This window comes from Labeo rohita, chromosome 19 (assembly GCF_022985175.1).
Source record: "Labeo rohita strain BAU-BD-2019 chromosome 19, IGBB_LRoh.1.0, whole genome shotgun sequence".
Classification (NCBI taxonomy): Eukaryota; Metazoa; Chordata; class Actinopteri; order Cypriniformes; family Cyprinidae; genus Labeo; species Labeo rohita.
Window position 1 is genome coordinate 1,694,233 of NC_066887.1, and position 18,692 is coordinate 1,712,924.

Consider the following 18,692-nt stretch of genomic DNA (forward strand, 5'->3'; position numbering starts at 1 on the left):
TTTGCTTATGTTGGGCCTGCCAATATAGCGGCAGCCTTCAACTTATGCTGACACCTAGTGGTGTGGAGGTATAACAAGCGAAAGTAAAGCTGAAATACTCCAGTCTTCAGTGTCACATGATTCTTCAGAATCATTCTAATATGCTAATTTGCTGCTCAATAAACATTTCTGATTAATAATACATAAAAAATACTTACAAAATTTTGAGCATTGTTGTTAAAGGAGAAGTCCACTTCCAGAACAACAATTCACGAATAATGTACTCACCCCCTTGTCATCCAAGATGTTCATGTCTTTCTGTCTTCAGTCGTAAAGAAATTATGTTTTTTGAGGAAAACATTTCAGGATTTTTCTTCATATAATGGACTTGATTGGTGCCCCGATTTTGAACTTTCAAAATGTAGTTTAAATGCAGCTTCAAAGGGCTCTAAATGATCCCAGCCAAAGAAGGAGGGTACTATTGAATCATGTCGATTGGTCACGTGGACGTAGGCGGAACTACAGACCCAGCGTTTACAAAGTGAACACTCAAAGACTAACAAAGTGCAAGTAAGTCAAACGCTGTTTACAAACAAAAAGGTACAACGATGTCAGACGATTCTGAAGTTGTACGAGAAAATAACATGGAGTTTTTTGACATACTCTACCTTTTTCAGCCGGAGTCCACAGACGATGAACTTGCGGTGATTCAAAGACATGATTCGTAGTGGTGATGGGAAGTTCGGATCATTTTACAGACTCTGACCTTTGAGTCTCGTTCAGCAAAATGAACAAATCTTTTTTTCAAGTCATTTCGTTCATTTTAGCAAAATCAGCATCACGTGACAGCCCCATAAGATGAACGAACACTCGAAAAACCCGAAAACTCGAAAACTCGAAACAGGTGAACTAAATCCAGTACAGAACCTAATAGGATGTTGCGCATGGACAACTGAACAAATCACTCCCCAAGACGACTCGTTCTTTCCGAGTCACATTAAAGATTCGTTCAAAATGAACGACTCGTTCAAGAACGCGCATCCCAGAGCCTGTGCTACATGAGCTTTTGTGCTTAAATCGTATATAAATTTTTATTTTTCGAAAACAATGACCAATCGTTTCACTAGATAAGACCCTTCTTCGCCGGCTGGGATCGTTTAGAGCTGCATTTAAACTACATTTTGAAAGTTCAAAATCGGGGCACCAATCAAGTCCATTATATGAAAAAAAAAAACCTGAAATGCTTTCTTCAAAAACCATAATTTCTTGTGAGATTGTACGACTGAAAAATATGAACATCTTGGATGACAAAGGGGTAAGTATATTATTTGTAAATTGCTGTGTGGACTTCTCCTTTAACATCTGAGCACCAATAATAACTGATAACAATTAAGCAGAAAATCAGCATATTAGAATGATTTCTGAAGGATCATGTGACACTGAAGACTGGTGTAATAATGCTAAAAATTCAGCTTTGATCACAGGAATAAATTACATTTTTAAAATATATCCAAATAGAAAACTGTTATTTTAAACTATAGTAGTTATGCAGTGTTACTGTTTTTACTGTACGCAAATAAATGCAGCCTTGGTGAGCATAAAAAAAAAGAGGTAGTGTATATGTGCATTTTTAAAAATACTATTTTGTCTGTGTGTGCACAACCTATTTTAATAAGGAAGAAGTTTAAACATGGAACATCTTTTATAATTGCACTATGTCTGTGTAGCATAAAATAAAACAATAAATTCAAAACTTATAGTTATAGTGGTGCAGTAATTGCTCTGGCAAATCCTAAATAGTCAAAACAGCCCTGCCATTTACAAGTTTGATTGGCAGGTGGTGTATAGTCATATTTTCTGCCTTGATAATGACTTTCCTGGTGGCACGAGCACACACACACCCACCCACACACACAGTGCCTCCCATGGGAATGAAGCTGCCATTGAGGCTGTCCAACAGCGCTGAACACACAAGGGCTGCAGTGAGCTCTGAAGACAAGGACTCTACTGTCACACACACTCCATCTATCACAGGTCACATATCAGCATCAATGACCATTCTGATGACTAATGAAAAGTGTCCTTCAAATGACCTCCCAGTACACACACTCGCACACGTTTATCCGTCTCACTCCTGTGGTTTCTGATAATGAGTGTCATTTTTTTTCTCAGTGGCATTTTGCTTTCCTGCTTTCAGATCATGCAGCGCAGCTCTGCACTGCTGCCCGTGATGTCACCGAGCCAGAATAAATTGGTCTCATCTCAAAACTGAAAACGGTGTGAAGAGAGGGAGAAAGATGAACCCAATGATTTGGTGGAAATTTAGAGACTTACTTCTGAGGCTTGACTAAAGACATTAAAATCAGCATGAAAAGGGCATTGTGATCATCTTTTCTTCCCTTTTGTGATGTATATTCGAGTAAAACAAGAGAGAAAAGAAAAATTAAAAATAAAAAAAAAACAGTAATTGATTCTATTGTTGGATTGTTGTCGTTTGATGCAATCACACATGAGTGACAGGTTGGGGATGAATTATTGTCCAGCCATAAGAACTGTCAATTTGATTTTATTTAAAAGGGAAAGAAGACAATTCAGCCAGAAATAAATAAAATTAATAAATAGTAGGTGAAATCATTCAATAGTATTTATGTATATTAATGTATTGTAGACTGTGCATGCAGTTTGTCACTTCTCCATTCAAGAAGATCTACTTATACCTACCCTTACCAAATAGAAGTATCCTTCAAGTTTATTTCATTAAGTATACTTAAGTAAAGTTCAAGTATACTTTATGTAGTAAGTATACAAATGTGAGTGTACAAGTAGTATACTTGTAAGTGTACTATTTTAATACTCCTTGAGACTAAATTGACCCACTTTCTAGTATATAAAAGTATACATTTAATTATACTTTAAGTATAACAGTAGTGAACTTTGAGTACACAACTAGTTTTTATCTATGTTTTAGTTTGTACTGCAACTATACTAAAAGTGAACTCATATAGGTATACTGGTAGTTTACTAATTCAATACTTGTAGCATTTTTAGTACACTTTGAAGTGTATTCTCAATAAACTCAATAAAGAAATAAATAATATTTTGAACAAAAAGATGAGTGGCATTTCAGAGTGATAATCAAAATATAGTCAACACCCCAAAGCTTGATAGTCATTATTGCCTCTTCATGGGTCACATTTTATTCCATAACGTTTTTATGTGGAAAGCCAAGTTTTGATGCTGTTTTATGACTGATGATTGTGTTAAAAAAGTGTGGAAGCATCTGTTGGTTCGATTTTTTTCTTCGCTTGTGTTTTGGAAATTCTGTACAGAAGATGTGTAATAGCACCCCCTACCATATAGCAATGAAAACATGGATTCTCAGAGAACAATGTTGTTCAAATATATTTAGATTTTTTCTAAGTTAAGTATACTTAAATGTCATTTTAAGTATATATCTGAGAAGTACATAAAAAGTAGACTAAAAGTATGCTTTCCTATTTTTAGTATAAAAAACAGTGTGGTGTAAAATTTTAAGTATAAGTTAAGTATACTTAAATGTCATTTTAAGTATATTTCTGAGAAGTACATAAAAAGTAGACTGAAGTATGTTTTCCTATTTTTAGTATAAAAACAGTGTGACGTACAATTTTTAAGTATAAGTCAAGTATACTTAAATGTCATTTTAATATATTTCTGGGAAGTACATAAAGCACATTTCTGAGAAGTACATAAAAAGTAGATTGAAAGTGTACTTTCCTATATTTTAGTTTAAAAGGAGTATACTAATAGCACACTTGAATAAACTTCTTTTGGACACAACCACCCTACAATGATAAAAATCCATTAACTCCTTTTTTAAATCCTCATAAAACCCAAACAGCCTCAATTATCAAGCCATTTTGATTTTTTGATCAGTATGATGTCACACAGCTCAGGCCTTGCCTACAACCACTGACGGTCTGTCCAATATTAACATTGTTCTGCCCTCAGCCAGTTGTACGCTGTCCGCCATTTTCTCTGTGCTCGAGCAGCTGTAGCGACAACGTCTCGTAAGCTATCCAGGTGTTTTGTAATTGGATGTAAAAGTGCACACAAAAAAATAAAATTTTCTCCCAACACTGATGACGCAGTAGATTAGTTTTGTTTTTGATTGGAAACGCCACTGAATACACAAAAAACAGAATAGGGGGTGGGGTGAGCATAGCTTATTATCATTTAAAGAGACATGCACCAAACCTGGTCGCTGTGAACAGAGTTTTTTTTGACAAGGTACAAAGGGTATTGTTTTACACGACCATTGAGGAATTTTAACCGAAGTATGTTGCAGACATTTCATGAAGACCCTAAAGAATCATACCAACTTGAGGAAAATGGGCATCCAATGTCCCTTTTAAATCTACCTGCCTAATATTGTGTAGGTCACCTTTGTGCTACCAAAGCAGCTCTGATGCATTGAGGCATGAATTCTAAACGTGTCCAATAGTATATGGCACCAAGACTTTTGCAGCAGATCCTTTGAATCCTGTGAGTTACAGGTGGAGCCTCCATGAATTGAATTTGTTGGTTCAGCACATCCCATGGAATTCTCTTTGTCATGTTCCTCAAACCAAAGAGAAGGGGTGCATATGGTCTGCAACAATCTTTGGGTAGGTAGTATGTCAGGACCCAAGGTTTCCCAGCAGAACACTGCCCAGAGCATAACCCTGTCTCCTCTTTATATTTCTTAACAAAGTGCATCCTTCTACTATTTCTTCCCCAGACAAACAATCCTGTTTTGCTGCTCACATGCCCATTGTTAGGGTTTCTGGCACCGGGCAGGGGTCTATCTTGGGCAACCCATGACCCTGATGTAGGTTCACCACTTGTCCTTTTTTGCACCACTTTTGGTAAGTACTAACCACTGCATAACTTTAAAACCCTACAAAATGTGACTATTTGGCCCCCAGCAAACAATTAGAGTAGCATCAATGTTTGGGGCCTCGTGCCTTCCATCTTTTAGAGTGTCTCGCTCATGACAGCACATCTTAAAAATGCAGCACTAAAGTTAAAACAAGTTTAACTTTCAAACAAACGTCTCATGATGTGCATTTTTTATCCATTCCACAGCCCGCCTCTGATGATTTCAAAGCAAAAACACATTCTGTGTGAATGGCCCCTTTGGGTGGTAGATGGCTCCACCTTGATGATGTCCTTCCGTCAAAAATTTGCTGACAGAATCAATGAACGCCCCCGCCAGACAAAATTGACACTCCAAAGCAGTTTGAGAAGATTTCAAATATTCTCCCACTGGTGTCATCAAACAATATAAAAGCTCTTCTCACTTCTTTTCACATACACACATTCACATGTCTCTCACACACCGGGTCTTGCACAATTGCTACTTTTTACACCACGAGCCACAATCTGTGTAAAATATCAACTTCAAATAAAAATGGGTGTTAAGATGAAGGCATCTGTTCTGACAGACGTGAGACTGGCTCATCAGCCTCGGGAATTCAGACGTATTCTTTGATGCTGTTGGCTTATTCTAAGATCTCAGTGTGTTTTTGCTAGTGTGTTGGTAGATGTTGGGCTTTCGCTCTGATCTGAGAGCAGTTGGGATATACAGGTTTCAGAAGTATTGTTTCCCAGCCTGTCATCAACTATTTGGTACCTTCAACTGATACGCCCTCAACTCGGAAAGTCAAGTTCAAAGGAAATCTGTGTTTTCTACTGGTAATTATAACACTGTGATTCCATTCATGTGCGCTCATCTCGTAAACGCGATCATTCTGACACAATTTTAAAAGTGGCTTATAAAATTTCCAGCTTATCCTGGCCAAGAACCACCCACACAGACAGGTAGACTGGCATATAAAAAGACCCGCCACAGTCAAGCTATTTATGTGACTTTTAGTGGTGGGTAAACCCTATGATATGACAATTCTAGACCAAAAAAGTGGTAGGACATTCAAATAATGGTCCAGCAGTCGCCATGAATCACTGTATAGACTATACCACACAAATTATTGTAAAATGTGTGCAAACTTCCATTCATTCCATTGAGAATGTACACGCATTTCCCAAAGCAAACAAAGCTAATTTTTTGGCAACGAGGATATCTAGTTTACTTTAAACCAGAGGTGGCTAATCTCAGTTCTGGAGAGTCACCGTCCTGCAGAGTTTTGCATCAACCTAATCAAACATGCCTGAATAAGCTAATCAAGGTCTGAAGGGTTACAAAAATGCTTCAGGCGGGTGAGTTTTTATCAGGGTTGGAGCTGTGTTCTGCAGGTCTGTGGCTCTCCACTAACTTTGAAACCAAACTTTGAAAATCTTTCAAACATTTGACGCTTCTAACTTGGCAAACTTTGGCAAATCCGGTGACTCAGTGGCGTAGGTTTTATTTGAACATAACTCCATGTCTATGACTCAGAGATCCCATTATAAGCCATTGAAGGTATCAAATGTTGCAGGTACAAACTGGTGTGTTTTTGCCAAAACTGGAATGCCAGAAATAAGTTGGAACAGATTTGTTTCAAATTCTTCAAGAAATGCAATTACAGAAGTCTATTTATGTCCTTTGAGCATTTGCCAAAATGTTTTCTGGATGCCAATCTCTTTAAAGTGCATACTTATAATGGCAGCATTAAAGGGATCATGTGACAAAGAAATCAATGAAAATAGCGTTCAGATCAAGTAAGAAACCGACTGAAGCAGACATTGATGGAGTGGACTGACAAACAAACTGCCATTTACAGTTTTTTGGATCAAAAATACTGTACTGTATCGTTCCAGTCCAATTTAACCCATGTGCACATTATCCCAGAGAGCTCGAGTGAAGATTCACCTCAGATCATTGCAGAAATCCAACAGTTGCCCACCGATTTGGAGGCCAACTTTTCTTTTCTCTCTGTAACTCGTGGCTAATCCATGAGTTTGACTGCACGAACCCAGACACAATGCAGCTTGTGATAATATCTCTTCTCACTTCCTGTGTCTCTCTCTTGCCGTCACTCTCTAATCCTTCTCCAACGGATTATTAATTAAACATGCAAGACTCTAGAGCTTTACTTGACATCCTTTGGTTTACAGGCGAAAAGACGAGCAGATTGGTGTCAGAGCGGGTTAAGAAGCTTGATTCTTTGCACCTGTCTCTCTCTCCGCCTGTTGAATGGGAGTGAGACAGCTAGTGGGAGAAAGCAAAAAATCTATTGCTCTTATGCTAACCCTAATCTGTGGCCCCAATTAAACAGACAGACCACGACTTCCATTGTTCAAAGATCCGGCACTGACAATAGAGATTTGCCTAGTGTGATTAGGACGCCACGTGGATCTGTCTCCGCACCCAAATCTCTCTTCCAAATGATTGGCGGCCTTAATTAAGAAGTGGCTTTGTCTTTTTTCCTCGCTACGTATGAACGAGAGAGTAATGGACGACGAGAGCGAGAGATTGGGAGAATGCAGATTTCGGTTCCAAAACATAACCCACTTTCCGCCTCAGCACGTAATAATGGGTTGTCTGGGGAATGAAAACAATAAAAGAGTGCGTGATGTGGGAGGGTACGAAGAAGGGTTATTTCAGATGGGAGCGCTGAAGACTTATCCGGAACAAAAAGGCTGAACGTCGAAGTCCATTCTAGGTTCGGCCCACTGCCGTCACATCTTCTTCGCAGCAACCAGGCCTGCCAGACCCATGGGGAAGATGCTATTACTGAACAAAACCTTTATTTTCTCGCTTGTTAACGCCCTCTGTGGTATAAAAATAGTGCCAGTAAGCAATCCAAGTGGGAGGATTTCTCAAATATTCTGTTTTCATTCTCCTTTCTTTGCCGCAACCTTCCCGATGCCTCGTCTTCCCGCTTCTGTACTCTCCTGAACAGTGAAACCGGGATTGCATCATCACAACACGTCGCTCCAAACTACTCAAGGTCACAAATTGCATAAAATTGACAGAGTGCTTCCAGTCCCAACACCAAACGTTCCAAAACGTCCTTTAAACATTTGCACCTCATCAGCAGTTAAGAAGCAAGTTCAGCTTTATGTGAAATCAATCCAGCCTTCTCTTTAAATAAGACAATCCATTTGGATTCACCTCAGCTGCCAACATCACTTTGGCAAGAGCAACAGTAAGTATCTTAGAAAAGGTCAATTATTTCTCTACAGTAGCCAAAAGAAACTGCAAAAAAATACAGTAACTGAATAGATGTGTGGCTTGCTGAGTAGAGGTGCGCTATTATTTTATTAATAACTGCGATGTTTTTCTCAGTTATGAAGTCAGATTTGCGTGAGTTGCAATCCTAAGGAATAAAAGTCAGGATTGCAAGATATAAAGTTGCCATCTTTATACAAATCTTGCCATTCTGACCTTATTTCTCAGAATTGTGACTTTATTTTTTAGAATTGCAAGCTTATAATCACACAGTTCTGACTTTGTAACTTGCAATTGCGAGTTTGTATCACTCAAAATTGTGAGTTCACATCTCACAACTTAAACGTTTTAATTTGCAACTTACAATAATGAGTTTATATCACAATTTTTAATCTAAAAAAATTGTTTCTTTTAATATGAGCTTTGTCAAGCCCATGTTCAAAATTTGCCTTTTTTTAGGTTTCATTGCAATTACTTCATTGTAATCCAATATATAAATCACTATCAATACTTTAATTATACATTGGGAAACTGTTCTTTTGATGCTTACGTAGCTCTGAAGTGATTATTTGATTGAATGAGGTCATATCTAGCATCGTTATTGCCCTAGTTTCACTCATAGTGTCTCCAGTCATAACAACATCTGTGACGCACTGACTGTATCTTCAACAAAAGCCCCAGACGTGAAGAGGAGGGGTGTGAGGCCACGGGGTCAGGGAAGGAGGGGTTGAGTCTATGATCTTCTCAATGACTCCTTATGTAGCTCTGCCCTTTTTTAAGCATTGTACTCGTTGTCTTCAGTATTCATTTTGTATTTCCACAGCATCTGTGGAGGAATCTGTGCCTGCTAAAATCTCTGCATGTTTCGGCATTCACAAAATTCTCCACATTCTCCGCCCCTTACGGGTTCAATAATTAAATACTTTTGGTTAATCTGATGATGCTTTTAGCTGCCAATTAGAGTGTAGTACTCTCAGCTCTATTTAACACCATGTTGAAATCCATGAGATTTTGCTTCAGAATCAGCACAGGACGTGAGCGGATTCCATCTGGATCTGGTCTCTACATGCCCTTGAATAGACCTCCCTTCAGTGGGTGATGGTGCCCACTTCACTGTCCGCTGAAGAAGTTGCCAGTGGGAAAAAGAAACAGCTGTTATCCCAGGTGTTACAGTATGCTGACACACTTGACAAAGTCACCTTCCCCTCTGACTTCATGCCAAGGTGCAGACGGGTGAATAAATAATACCAACTCTTCACATGATAGGCATCCACACACAGATAAAAGAGGCTGATTGGCTAAAAATTAAATTTAAAAAGTGCATTAATACAGTATATTTCAAAATGAGAAATTATCGCCATATATATATTACAGTAGTTCAAACAATACATGTGTTATTTTAGTATCATTGTGATACTATTAGGGCTTATGTTTCCATTTTTATTTTCATTTGCTAGTTTTAGTAATTTTGTTTTTTTATTTTTTTTTTTTTTTTTTTTTCAAAATGTTTATATATTTGTATATTTTGTTTCAATTTTAGTTTTAGATATTTTAGATGTTTTATTTTAGTAGTTACAATAAATGCAAATGAGTAAAAAGTAGCTGACATAAAATAAGTTAAAGGATTTTAACATTTTATTTAAGATATTTCAGATGTTGGTTTCATGTAGGGAAAACATTTTAGTTAAACTCTACTGTGCCAGGTTTGATAACAATGACATGACTGGTTCTCTGAGTAAATTTGTGACATGACAGTTAGTAAATGATGGCAGAATTAACATTTTTGAGTGAATGGTGTCTTAATTTTGGTTAGACATTTGTTTGGACAGCTGTGCAGTAAAGTGCCGTTTGCCAAACTAGGAACAACCATCAGCATCTCTGAAGGACATGAGAAGGTGAGTTTCATGTTTTTTTTTTTAAGTGTGCGTGTGTGTGTGTGTGTGTTAGGAATGGGTGTGACGGGGTACTAAGGGCGCCAGTGTCTTCTACAGTTCGGGAGTCTCAGAGTCTTGCACACTCATACTTTCCATGTTGCCACGGTAGCAGCTGGAGTTCAGCCAATTTGCCAGCATGATGAGAGCGAGTGTGTGTGTGTGTGCTTTTTTGGTTCAGCATGTGTGTCACAACCACAGCACAACTGAAGTATATATATTTACATGCTTGTCCATGCAAAACTCAGTGCCACGATACTAGGGTGTTGCTTTGGGGTTGTTTAGGCTTCTAGTACTAGTGCATTCTCAATGGTGGCCAAGGCATTGCTAGGTGTTTGCTAAGGTATTCTGAGTGGCTGTCAGGGCCCTGCTATCCAGTTTTAAGGTATTTTGAGTATTATAGCACACTGCTATACTATGAAGTTGCTAGGGAACTGATATGCGGTTATTAAGTGTTTTAGCAAGTTGCTATATGGTTATTATGGTGTTCTGGGTGGTTGTAAGGGAATGGTATAAAGTTGCTATGGTGTTAATGGCTTTTAGGGTGTTGATGGTGGTTGCAAATAGTTGTGAAGGTACTTTGAGTAGTTATAAGCATACACGATTTCTAGGGTGTTCTAGATGGTTGTTAGGGCACTGCTATGCAGTTGCTAAAGTGTTTTGAGTGGCACATTAGTAGCCAATTGTAATTGTTAGAATGGCCAAGGATCAGCAATCTCCACATAAAACTGATTGTGCAGACCAAACCGTAAGTCGTAGAGACTTGAAACTTGAAGGGATGGTGGTACTCACACCACTGACAACCACCAAGGCTCGCCCCAATAAGCCCAAAATGCATGCATCAGATTTGATTGTGTGGTGAAATTTTCAGGTATTTTGGATTTTTTGAAAAACATACTTTTGCGAACTAGTCCTAGGTTTTCCGCCCGATTGGAAGCAAACCAGTGCTGAAAGATTCTCTGGAGAATATCAATAATTTGTGACTCATCGTCGCAAAGGGACGCCAAGGAAAACTCAAAACTTCGAAACCTGCTGAGCACATGCAGCAGGTGATTCTAAACAAGCAAAGTTTTAAGGAGATTGGACCACAGCTGGTGCTGTAACAGTCATAAACCTTAAAAAACATAATTGTTCTATGGTAAATTACCTAAATTTGCCAAAAATACCTTTTTAAACTCATTGATTTAAGTGGTTACAGTCTTGCTAAATAAGTTTGCAATATGGCATAAATTAAATTTCACTGAAATGCATGTATTGAAATATTTTGCATTTTATCAATGATAAAACTATGCTGGATGTTAAGTTCTGTTAAAGCCATTGCTAGAAAGCCTTTGAGCTGTGTAAAATATGTATTGTAGGTATGGAAATGACATGAGCTTTGATATTTGATATTGATATAGTGTTTGGACTGGCCATTGGGCTAGTTTCGTCATGCAGACCTGGCAACCCTGGTGTAGTGCAGATGCTTTCAGTTTAGAATTGTATCGTACAGTTTCCAACTAAACTAAATTATTTATCTTAGAAAATGACAATTTTGTATGTCAGGATTTCTTCTCTTCAACCAACCGCATGATTTGAGGTATCATTTATGTCCTTATTGCAAACGATGCGGGACGGGTTTATAAAGCGCATACTGCAATAAAAAAATGAATTACATCACAACTTGGTTTAATAACTGATGTATTTTGAGTTCACTATAGTCAGCCTTTATTCTTTAATCCCCATCTGCGGACACCTCCATTCTCAACATCTGTATGCTAAGAGAAAATAAAATTGGGGATATGAACCCTTCGCACGAAAAAATGTGTTGCCCTGGAGATAGAGTTGTGAGGCAGGTACACGGCTGAGAGATGGGTGACGGGCACCTAAACACAGGGTGACGGGATCTGACAGGGTGGGCAAACCCCGCTGGCACAACACCATCTGTCCCATAATGGCTTCTGGGAGCAGCAGAAGCAACAATGCAGTGACAGCACCTGGAGGTGAGAGCTGACAGGCCCTGCATGCTATCCCACGATGCCTTGCAGGTGAGCGGAGCGCAGGGATGCAGTGGTGTGAGATCTCTCAAGGCTGTCTGTTCAGATGCAGGGCGGGAAGAAGACGCGCAGCCTGCACATGTGAATGTGATCAGTGTGCAGAATGTGGAGCAACACATTATGACAAGACAAGACTCCCACATGCAAACACAGCAGCATTGTCACAGCGCGCTCAATTTAATCCTCCATTCTGAGAGCACAGCGAAACTGGTGGGAAACTAAAATGGCAACTAGAACCAAAACAGACAGCCTCTTGACTTTTTAACAAAGCTTTTTTGCAGGATTTAATTCTTTCAGTGTGAGATCAATGTTTTGACCTCACAATTTGGCAAAAAATAAATACGTAAATAATGTTTATCTTATGCTCTCAGCCTCGGATAATTGATGTTCAAATATATTTAACAAGAACATGATTTAAAACACTGACTTAAAATGTGATGTTATATTTTTATCAATTCAATGCATCCTCACTGAGTAGATAGAGCACTTTCATTATACATTTCGCTTGCTTGCTATAATTATGGCAGCTTCATACATCACCAGTATTGATTAATTAAATACTGTCTGAACAATTTAATTTAACCAAAGTCATTCTAACGATAGAATCTGAACAACAAATGGAAAAAGTGTTGAGTGTGCGCACGGTATCTTGTGAAAGCCTCTGAAGACAGTAAGGCGGCTGTACGGAGTGAAAGCGTTTGAGAGAATGAATAGCCCAGCGATTGCCCTCTGCTGCCTTCCTTCATAATATCAACCACCTACTCTTGCTCTTTTCTGCTGACTCTGGTGGGCTGCTGGGGTTTTAGGAGACTGTTCTTGTGCAATTCTTCTCTAGTTTTTCTATCTATCACTCTCTCTCTGTATCTCTAACGTCTCCTGGTGCTTTGAATACAACTCAGTGTCATGCAAAAACTATCAGACGGTTGCAGCTAACCTGGATTTTGTAGGTTCTCTGGGTTTAAAGCTGACTTGTGTCATTTTTTGATGTTAAAATTCATTCTCCCATCGCAGCTAAATGCGCAGAGATGCATCTGCTTATTGATTCCTCTGAAAAAGTGTAAACTCTGTGAGATCCCAACTGGCCTGGTTTTGTCTCAAGTAATGGCATAAGTGAGGCTGTTTATTCAACCAATGCCAGACAGAGAAAGTTGGGTAGAAAAGCATTAATGGATGGGTAGGCGGTTAGAATAGCAGTTGGAAATGCTTATGTACAAATACATTATGTGAAATATGGATTAGAGTTTCACATATTTCAGATCCCTTAATCCAAACCAAAGCCTAAACTTAACAACTACTTTACTAACTATTAATAAACAGCGAATTAGGAGTTCATTAAGGCAAAAGTCATAGTTAATATTTAGTTAATAGTGAAAATTGGTCCTTAAACTAAAGTGCTGCCAAAAATACTTCTAAAGCAACACTGTAAAAAGTAAATAGTTGAGAATACTTAAAAAAAAGTAAGGCAACTTGATGCAGTAAGAATTTTGAGTTCTCTCAACAATATTCAGTAAAGATCATTGTTTAGCCAACATAAATTTGTTTGTTCATGCAATGCAGATTGTCCTATTTTGTTAATAGAAAAAGTCGTCACGGCGACCGAAACAACAATTACTGTCGTTGAGGTAATTTATTTTTTTATGTATCATTTTTTGACAAACAGTGAATTGTTGCAGAAACCTTAATGGATAACTTAGTCTAAGTAGTAGACAACATTGACTAAGATATCCAGCAAACAGATATAAGAGATTGAACATACTGTGGGCCTCAAAACTAGACGCACAAACCTCAAGAACGGTTGCATTCAACAAATGTTACATCACAGTGCAACAAATAACTAACAATAATGACAGAACAGAACAACAACATTACGTTTAAATTAAGTCAGCAAACAGCAAAAACATAATCCTATATACATAACTGCATAATTTATTCATGATGCAATGCATGCTGGGAACTCACAAAGTCTTTACATTTCAACAATATGACATTCTTTGTTCAGACAACTGTGTTTGACTAGTTGGGACAACATTTGGGGCTGTTTTGTTGGTCTGGTTTTTTATGTACTTTCAAAAAAAGAGCTTTTTTGTAGTATTTGAGACTCAATGTTTTGTAAACTGGAAAATATCCATGTGCATTTTTTACAGTGAATTATTAATGTTAATAAATGTTAACTTCAATATTTACTTATACATTATTTAAATCAAAAGTTGCATCTGTTAATATTATTTATCAGCCTTAAGCTAACATGAGCTATGATGAATGGTTTACCATTATTATAAATACTGCATCAAGTGAATTGCCCATTGTTATTATGTGTAATAATGGCCTAATTGTAAAGTACTGGGACATATCTGGGACGAAAACAATAAATAAATCTAGCACAGGTTTGTCTGGGTCATAAATCACTTACAGTTTAGTGGTCATTATGCTAATTTGTACTGCAGAACAACACCACTGACTAACCTCAATCAAATTTTCCACAAAATCAGGTAACAAACGCATATCTGACAGAGTATTGAACAACAGACATGTATTAGTCATTTATTCATCCATTCATTCTGGAAAAGCTTTCCCTCTATTGCTTTGTCTTATTCAGTAGATGGCAATTTAATGACGCAAAGGTGTTCAACATAACGAGCAAAGCTGAAAGCATTTGCTTTAGAGAAGGACAACGGCAGAGAGCTATTTTGCTCATTTGATATAGTAACGGCCTATTGTGTGTTTTTCAACTGTAAATGTCAAAAGACAGTGAGAAAGAGCAATAGGTGGTATTGCATCACGAGGGTAAATCAAAGCAGAAATATGCAACTGAGCAAATTGTACGTGCTTAGTAGGGAAGAACTCACAGCACGCTCAGCTGTTAAAAGAACAGCTCACTCAAAAAGCAAAAATCCATCATGATTTACTTGCTCCAAAGCCATTCATGTCATTCCTAGCCCCTATGCTGTTTTTTTTTTCTATGAAATTTAAAGAGGAAAATTTTAAAGATGATTTTTTGAAGTATTTCAAGTCAAGCCTAGTTGCTGATTATTAGTCTTCTCTCTGGTGAATCTCTGAAATCTCATTTACATTCAGTTTTAAAAGTAGCACACTGACAGGCATTGCCAGATTTGATGTCACCAAATGCCAATGGAAAACCAATGCGAGAATGCATGTGTCGTTGAATATGAGATTTCAGAACTATAATGGAGTGGAAAATTATCACTAAATAATTAATTAAAGGAGAAGTCCACTTCCCTTGTCATCCAAGACATTCATGTTTCTCTTCAGTCGTAAAGAAATTATGTTTTTTGAGGAAAACATTTCAGCATTTTTTTCCATATAGTGGACTGATATGGTGCCCCAAGTTTGAACTTCCAAACTGCAGTTTAAATGCAGCTTAAAACGATCACAAATGCGACTGTAAACAATCCCAGCCGAAGATAAAGGGTCTTATCTAGCGAAACCATCGGTTATTTTCATAAAAATAATACAATTTATATACTTTTTAATGTCGAAAGCTTGTCTTGTCTCCCATCTCATGTTCTCCCTCAACTTCAAAATTGTCCTATATCGCTGTTTTACCTTCTTTGTTAAGAGTGTTTGATCTTCTTTGCATGTTCACGGTGCAAAGACGGTACTTCTGCAGCGATGTAGGATGATTTTGAAATGATTTTTGAAGTTGAGGGAGAAAATACGATTGGAGTTTTTCGACATACCCTAACTGTCTTGAGCCAGAATACAAAGAGTTCAGGGAGAGCAAGACAAGATGAGTGTTTGGCATTAAAAAGTATATAAATTGTAATATTTTTTTAATGAAAATAACAGATTGATTCGCTAGATAAAACCCTTGTTCCTCTGCTGGGTTTACAATTGGATTTGGGATCGTTTGAAGCTGCATTTTGGAAGTTCAAACTCGTGGCACCATAGCAGTCCAATATATGGAGAAAAATGCTTAAAAAACATAATTTCTTTACGACTGAAGAAAGAAAGACATGAACTTCTTGGATGACAAGGGGGTGAGTACATTATCTGTAAATTGTTGTTCTGAAAGTGGACTTCTCCTTTAAAGTGTATGGCTTTAGAAGACCTGTAATACATAGCCATCCTGACCACCTCTTACAGAGACAAAATTGTAAGGCAGAGTTGTAATTTTTTGTGGTGAACTATTCCTTTAAAAGCTGGCAGTGCCTAGTGCGCAACCCTTCTGTGTCCTTGAACGCATTTTCTGAAATGCCCACTCACTTTCATTTGGATTACTGCAGTGAGAGACCCTCTGTAACCTTCCTCGCCCCCAATCGCAGCCGCACACACACACACACACACACACTGTCAGTGTCAGTGAAGTGAACTTGCACTCAGGTCTCATTACCTCCCACACACCCCACTGTGTGATGCCGTTATCTGACAGTATGAAGGATGCTTCAAAGACACAGAAAAATTGACTTTAACATCACAATACATGCAGTAAGCTTTGCGAAATCCATCAGTAAACAGACCAACATGTACTGTGACAAAATATAAATGCCACCGAATAGACAGAACAGAATTATGTTAATAGCAAACAACAAAAACTGCACAGCGTGCACTTAAAAATACAACTTGTCACGTAAGCTAAAATGTAGTAGCAACTAAAATCAGTTTTATTTTCAAAGTCAAACACATTATGTCTGAACCTGTACATAAGGTTACAGCAACAGAATCATTTGTTAGTTAAATTAGCACAGTTAAATGTATAACCGTGATTTGTACTTATCTATTTTTTTATTATAAGTATATTCATTAACTATGGCCCAAGAAGCTGGGATAAGCTCCAGCATCCCCATGACACTACATAGGACAAGCAGTTTGAGGAATCAATGGATGGACGGATGGATGGATGGATTTTTGCTGTTTAACAGTCTTCGCACATTTATTTGCTGGGTACAGCGTTGAAACTGATCCTGGAGCACAAAATCCTTCCTCAAACTACAACACGACCTGACGAGCAAAGCCAGAGCAGCTACAGCGATCATATTTGATGTCACGAAAGTAAAAGCAAGAGACTTTAAACAAGCAGAAAAATGTAAATACGGAGGTGATATACAGGAGTGTGACAGAAGCAGATCCTCAGGGCATAGCTCTTCATATTCCTTTACTCACCGAGTCACAGCTAAAATGAAATGTTAGATTTGATCTATAACAGACACGAATCCATGAATGAATAAACAGATTTGTCTAACAGCAAATAGTGGATAGATTATCTAACAGGGAGTCTTCATGCCACAAAATTGCATTACTTTTTTGATTAGTTCACAGATGAGCTTACAATTTTTTTAATGGTTTTCAAAAAATATACTGAAAATAAATATTTGTTTTCTTTTTTCTCATTTTCATGTTGTTCAGTGCCTTCTTTTCTCCCCACACTAAACAAAGATGATGTTAGCGGCTGCCAGTCTCAGTCACCATTCACTTTCACTGCAATCTTTTTCCATACAATGAAAGTGAATAGTGACTGACACTCTTAATCTGCCTGACATCTCCTTTTGCTCACACACAGAAGAAAGTCATACGGTTTTGGAACAATATGAGGGCGAGTAGCCCAAATAATAATAAAAATAAGAACATACATTCTGGGTTCACTTTTTCCTTTAAATCGATAAAAGCAATTAAATCCTTACCAATGGATTGAGCATTTATTAATACAGCTTTATATTTATAATGTCAAGTTGCTATTTAAGTTCACTTGAACTTCTAACACCATCCAAACATGTACACATTCAGAAAGCAAACACTGACTGTCAGAATGTTTCTAAAATCCATATAAACAATCGAATCTCAAATCATCATTAAATCAAAATTAAGACTTATAAAAACTCAACACTTTTCAATTGATATCTCTTCTCTTTCTACAAATATTATGTATTAAACTGTCTAAATCGATCAGTCGTTACATGCTCAACTAGTTATCGTTATAAATTCAATTAAACGTCTATGAAACTTATTTAAACTTTCCAGCTCCCGTGTGTCAGATTATAGTTCACTCAAAGTCTGATTGTTCTGTCATTCGCAAGACAGACTGTGTGTGAGTAAACTGATTTGGACAGTATTTGTATGTAATCAAAGTCTCTGAAACACTCGTGTCTTACCTGTTGGCCCCTCCAGACTTTCCGCACAGACCCTGGCGAAGAGAAACAGCAGAACAGCACACAGATTCATAGCAGCGTTTAGTCCAGCAGGTAAAGGCAGGTGAAATACTGTCAGCGAGTGTGGTAGAGTGTGGTAAATATCCTGCTGCTGCGCCACTGAGTTTCATCCAGAGACGCGCAGCGCAGACCCCAGATCTGCCCGCTGACGTCACGACAAACTATTAAACCCCCTCACAACTCTACGAGATGTACCCAACGTGCAGAGGAAGGGCTATGGCGCCTCCCTGTGGGTAATCACCAAAAAGCATCAGTTAGCTGCTGCAGAGATTGAGGCAAACCCAACTCATAAATTCCGGTCGCATTCATGCGCTATTAAACATCTTGTGTTGTCGCTGCCAGCGTCCAGTCCAGGACTTCAGTAAGTAAACAAGGAGGTTCTCATTTCTCTGAATACTGTTTGCTTCAAAAAGGAAGTTCACATTCTTTATTGACGACCACTTAATTGCAA

The 18,692-nt window shown here is 38.0% G+C and overlaps 1 protein-coding gene across 1 annotated transcript in view; it reads right to left on the minus strand.

The window, feature by feature from the left end:
* The window catches only part of ptprua (protein tyrosine phosphatase receptor type Ua), a 304,775-nt gene extending 286,397 nt beyond the window's left edge, over positions 1-18,378 (minus strand). The window contains 1 exon segment of the mRNA XM_051137296.1: positions 18,185-18,378. Coding sequence (XP_050993253.1) covers positions 18,185-18,254 — 70 coding nt within the window. The 5' untranslated portion in view covers positions 18,255-18,378.
* Between the last annotated feature and the right edge of the window lie 314 nt (positions 18,379-18,692).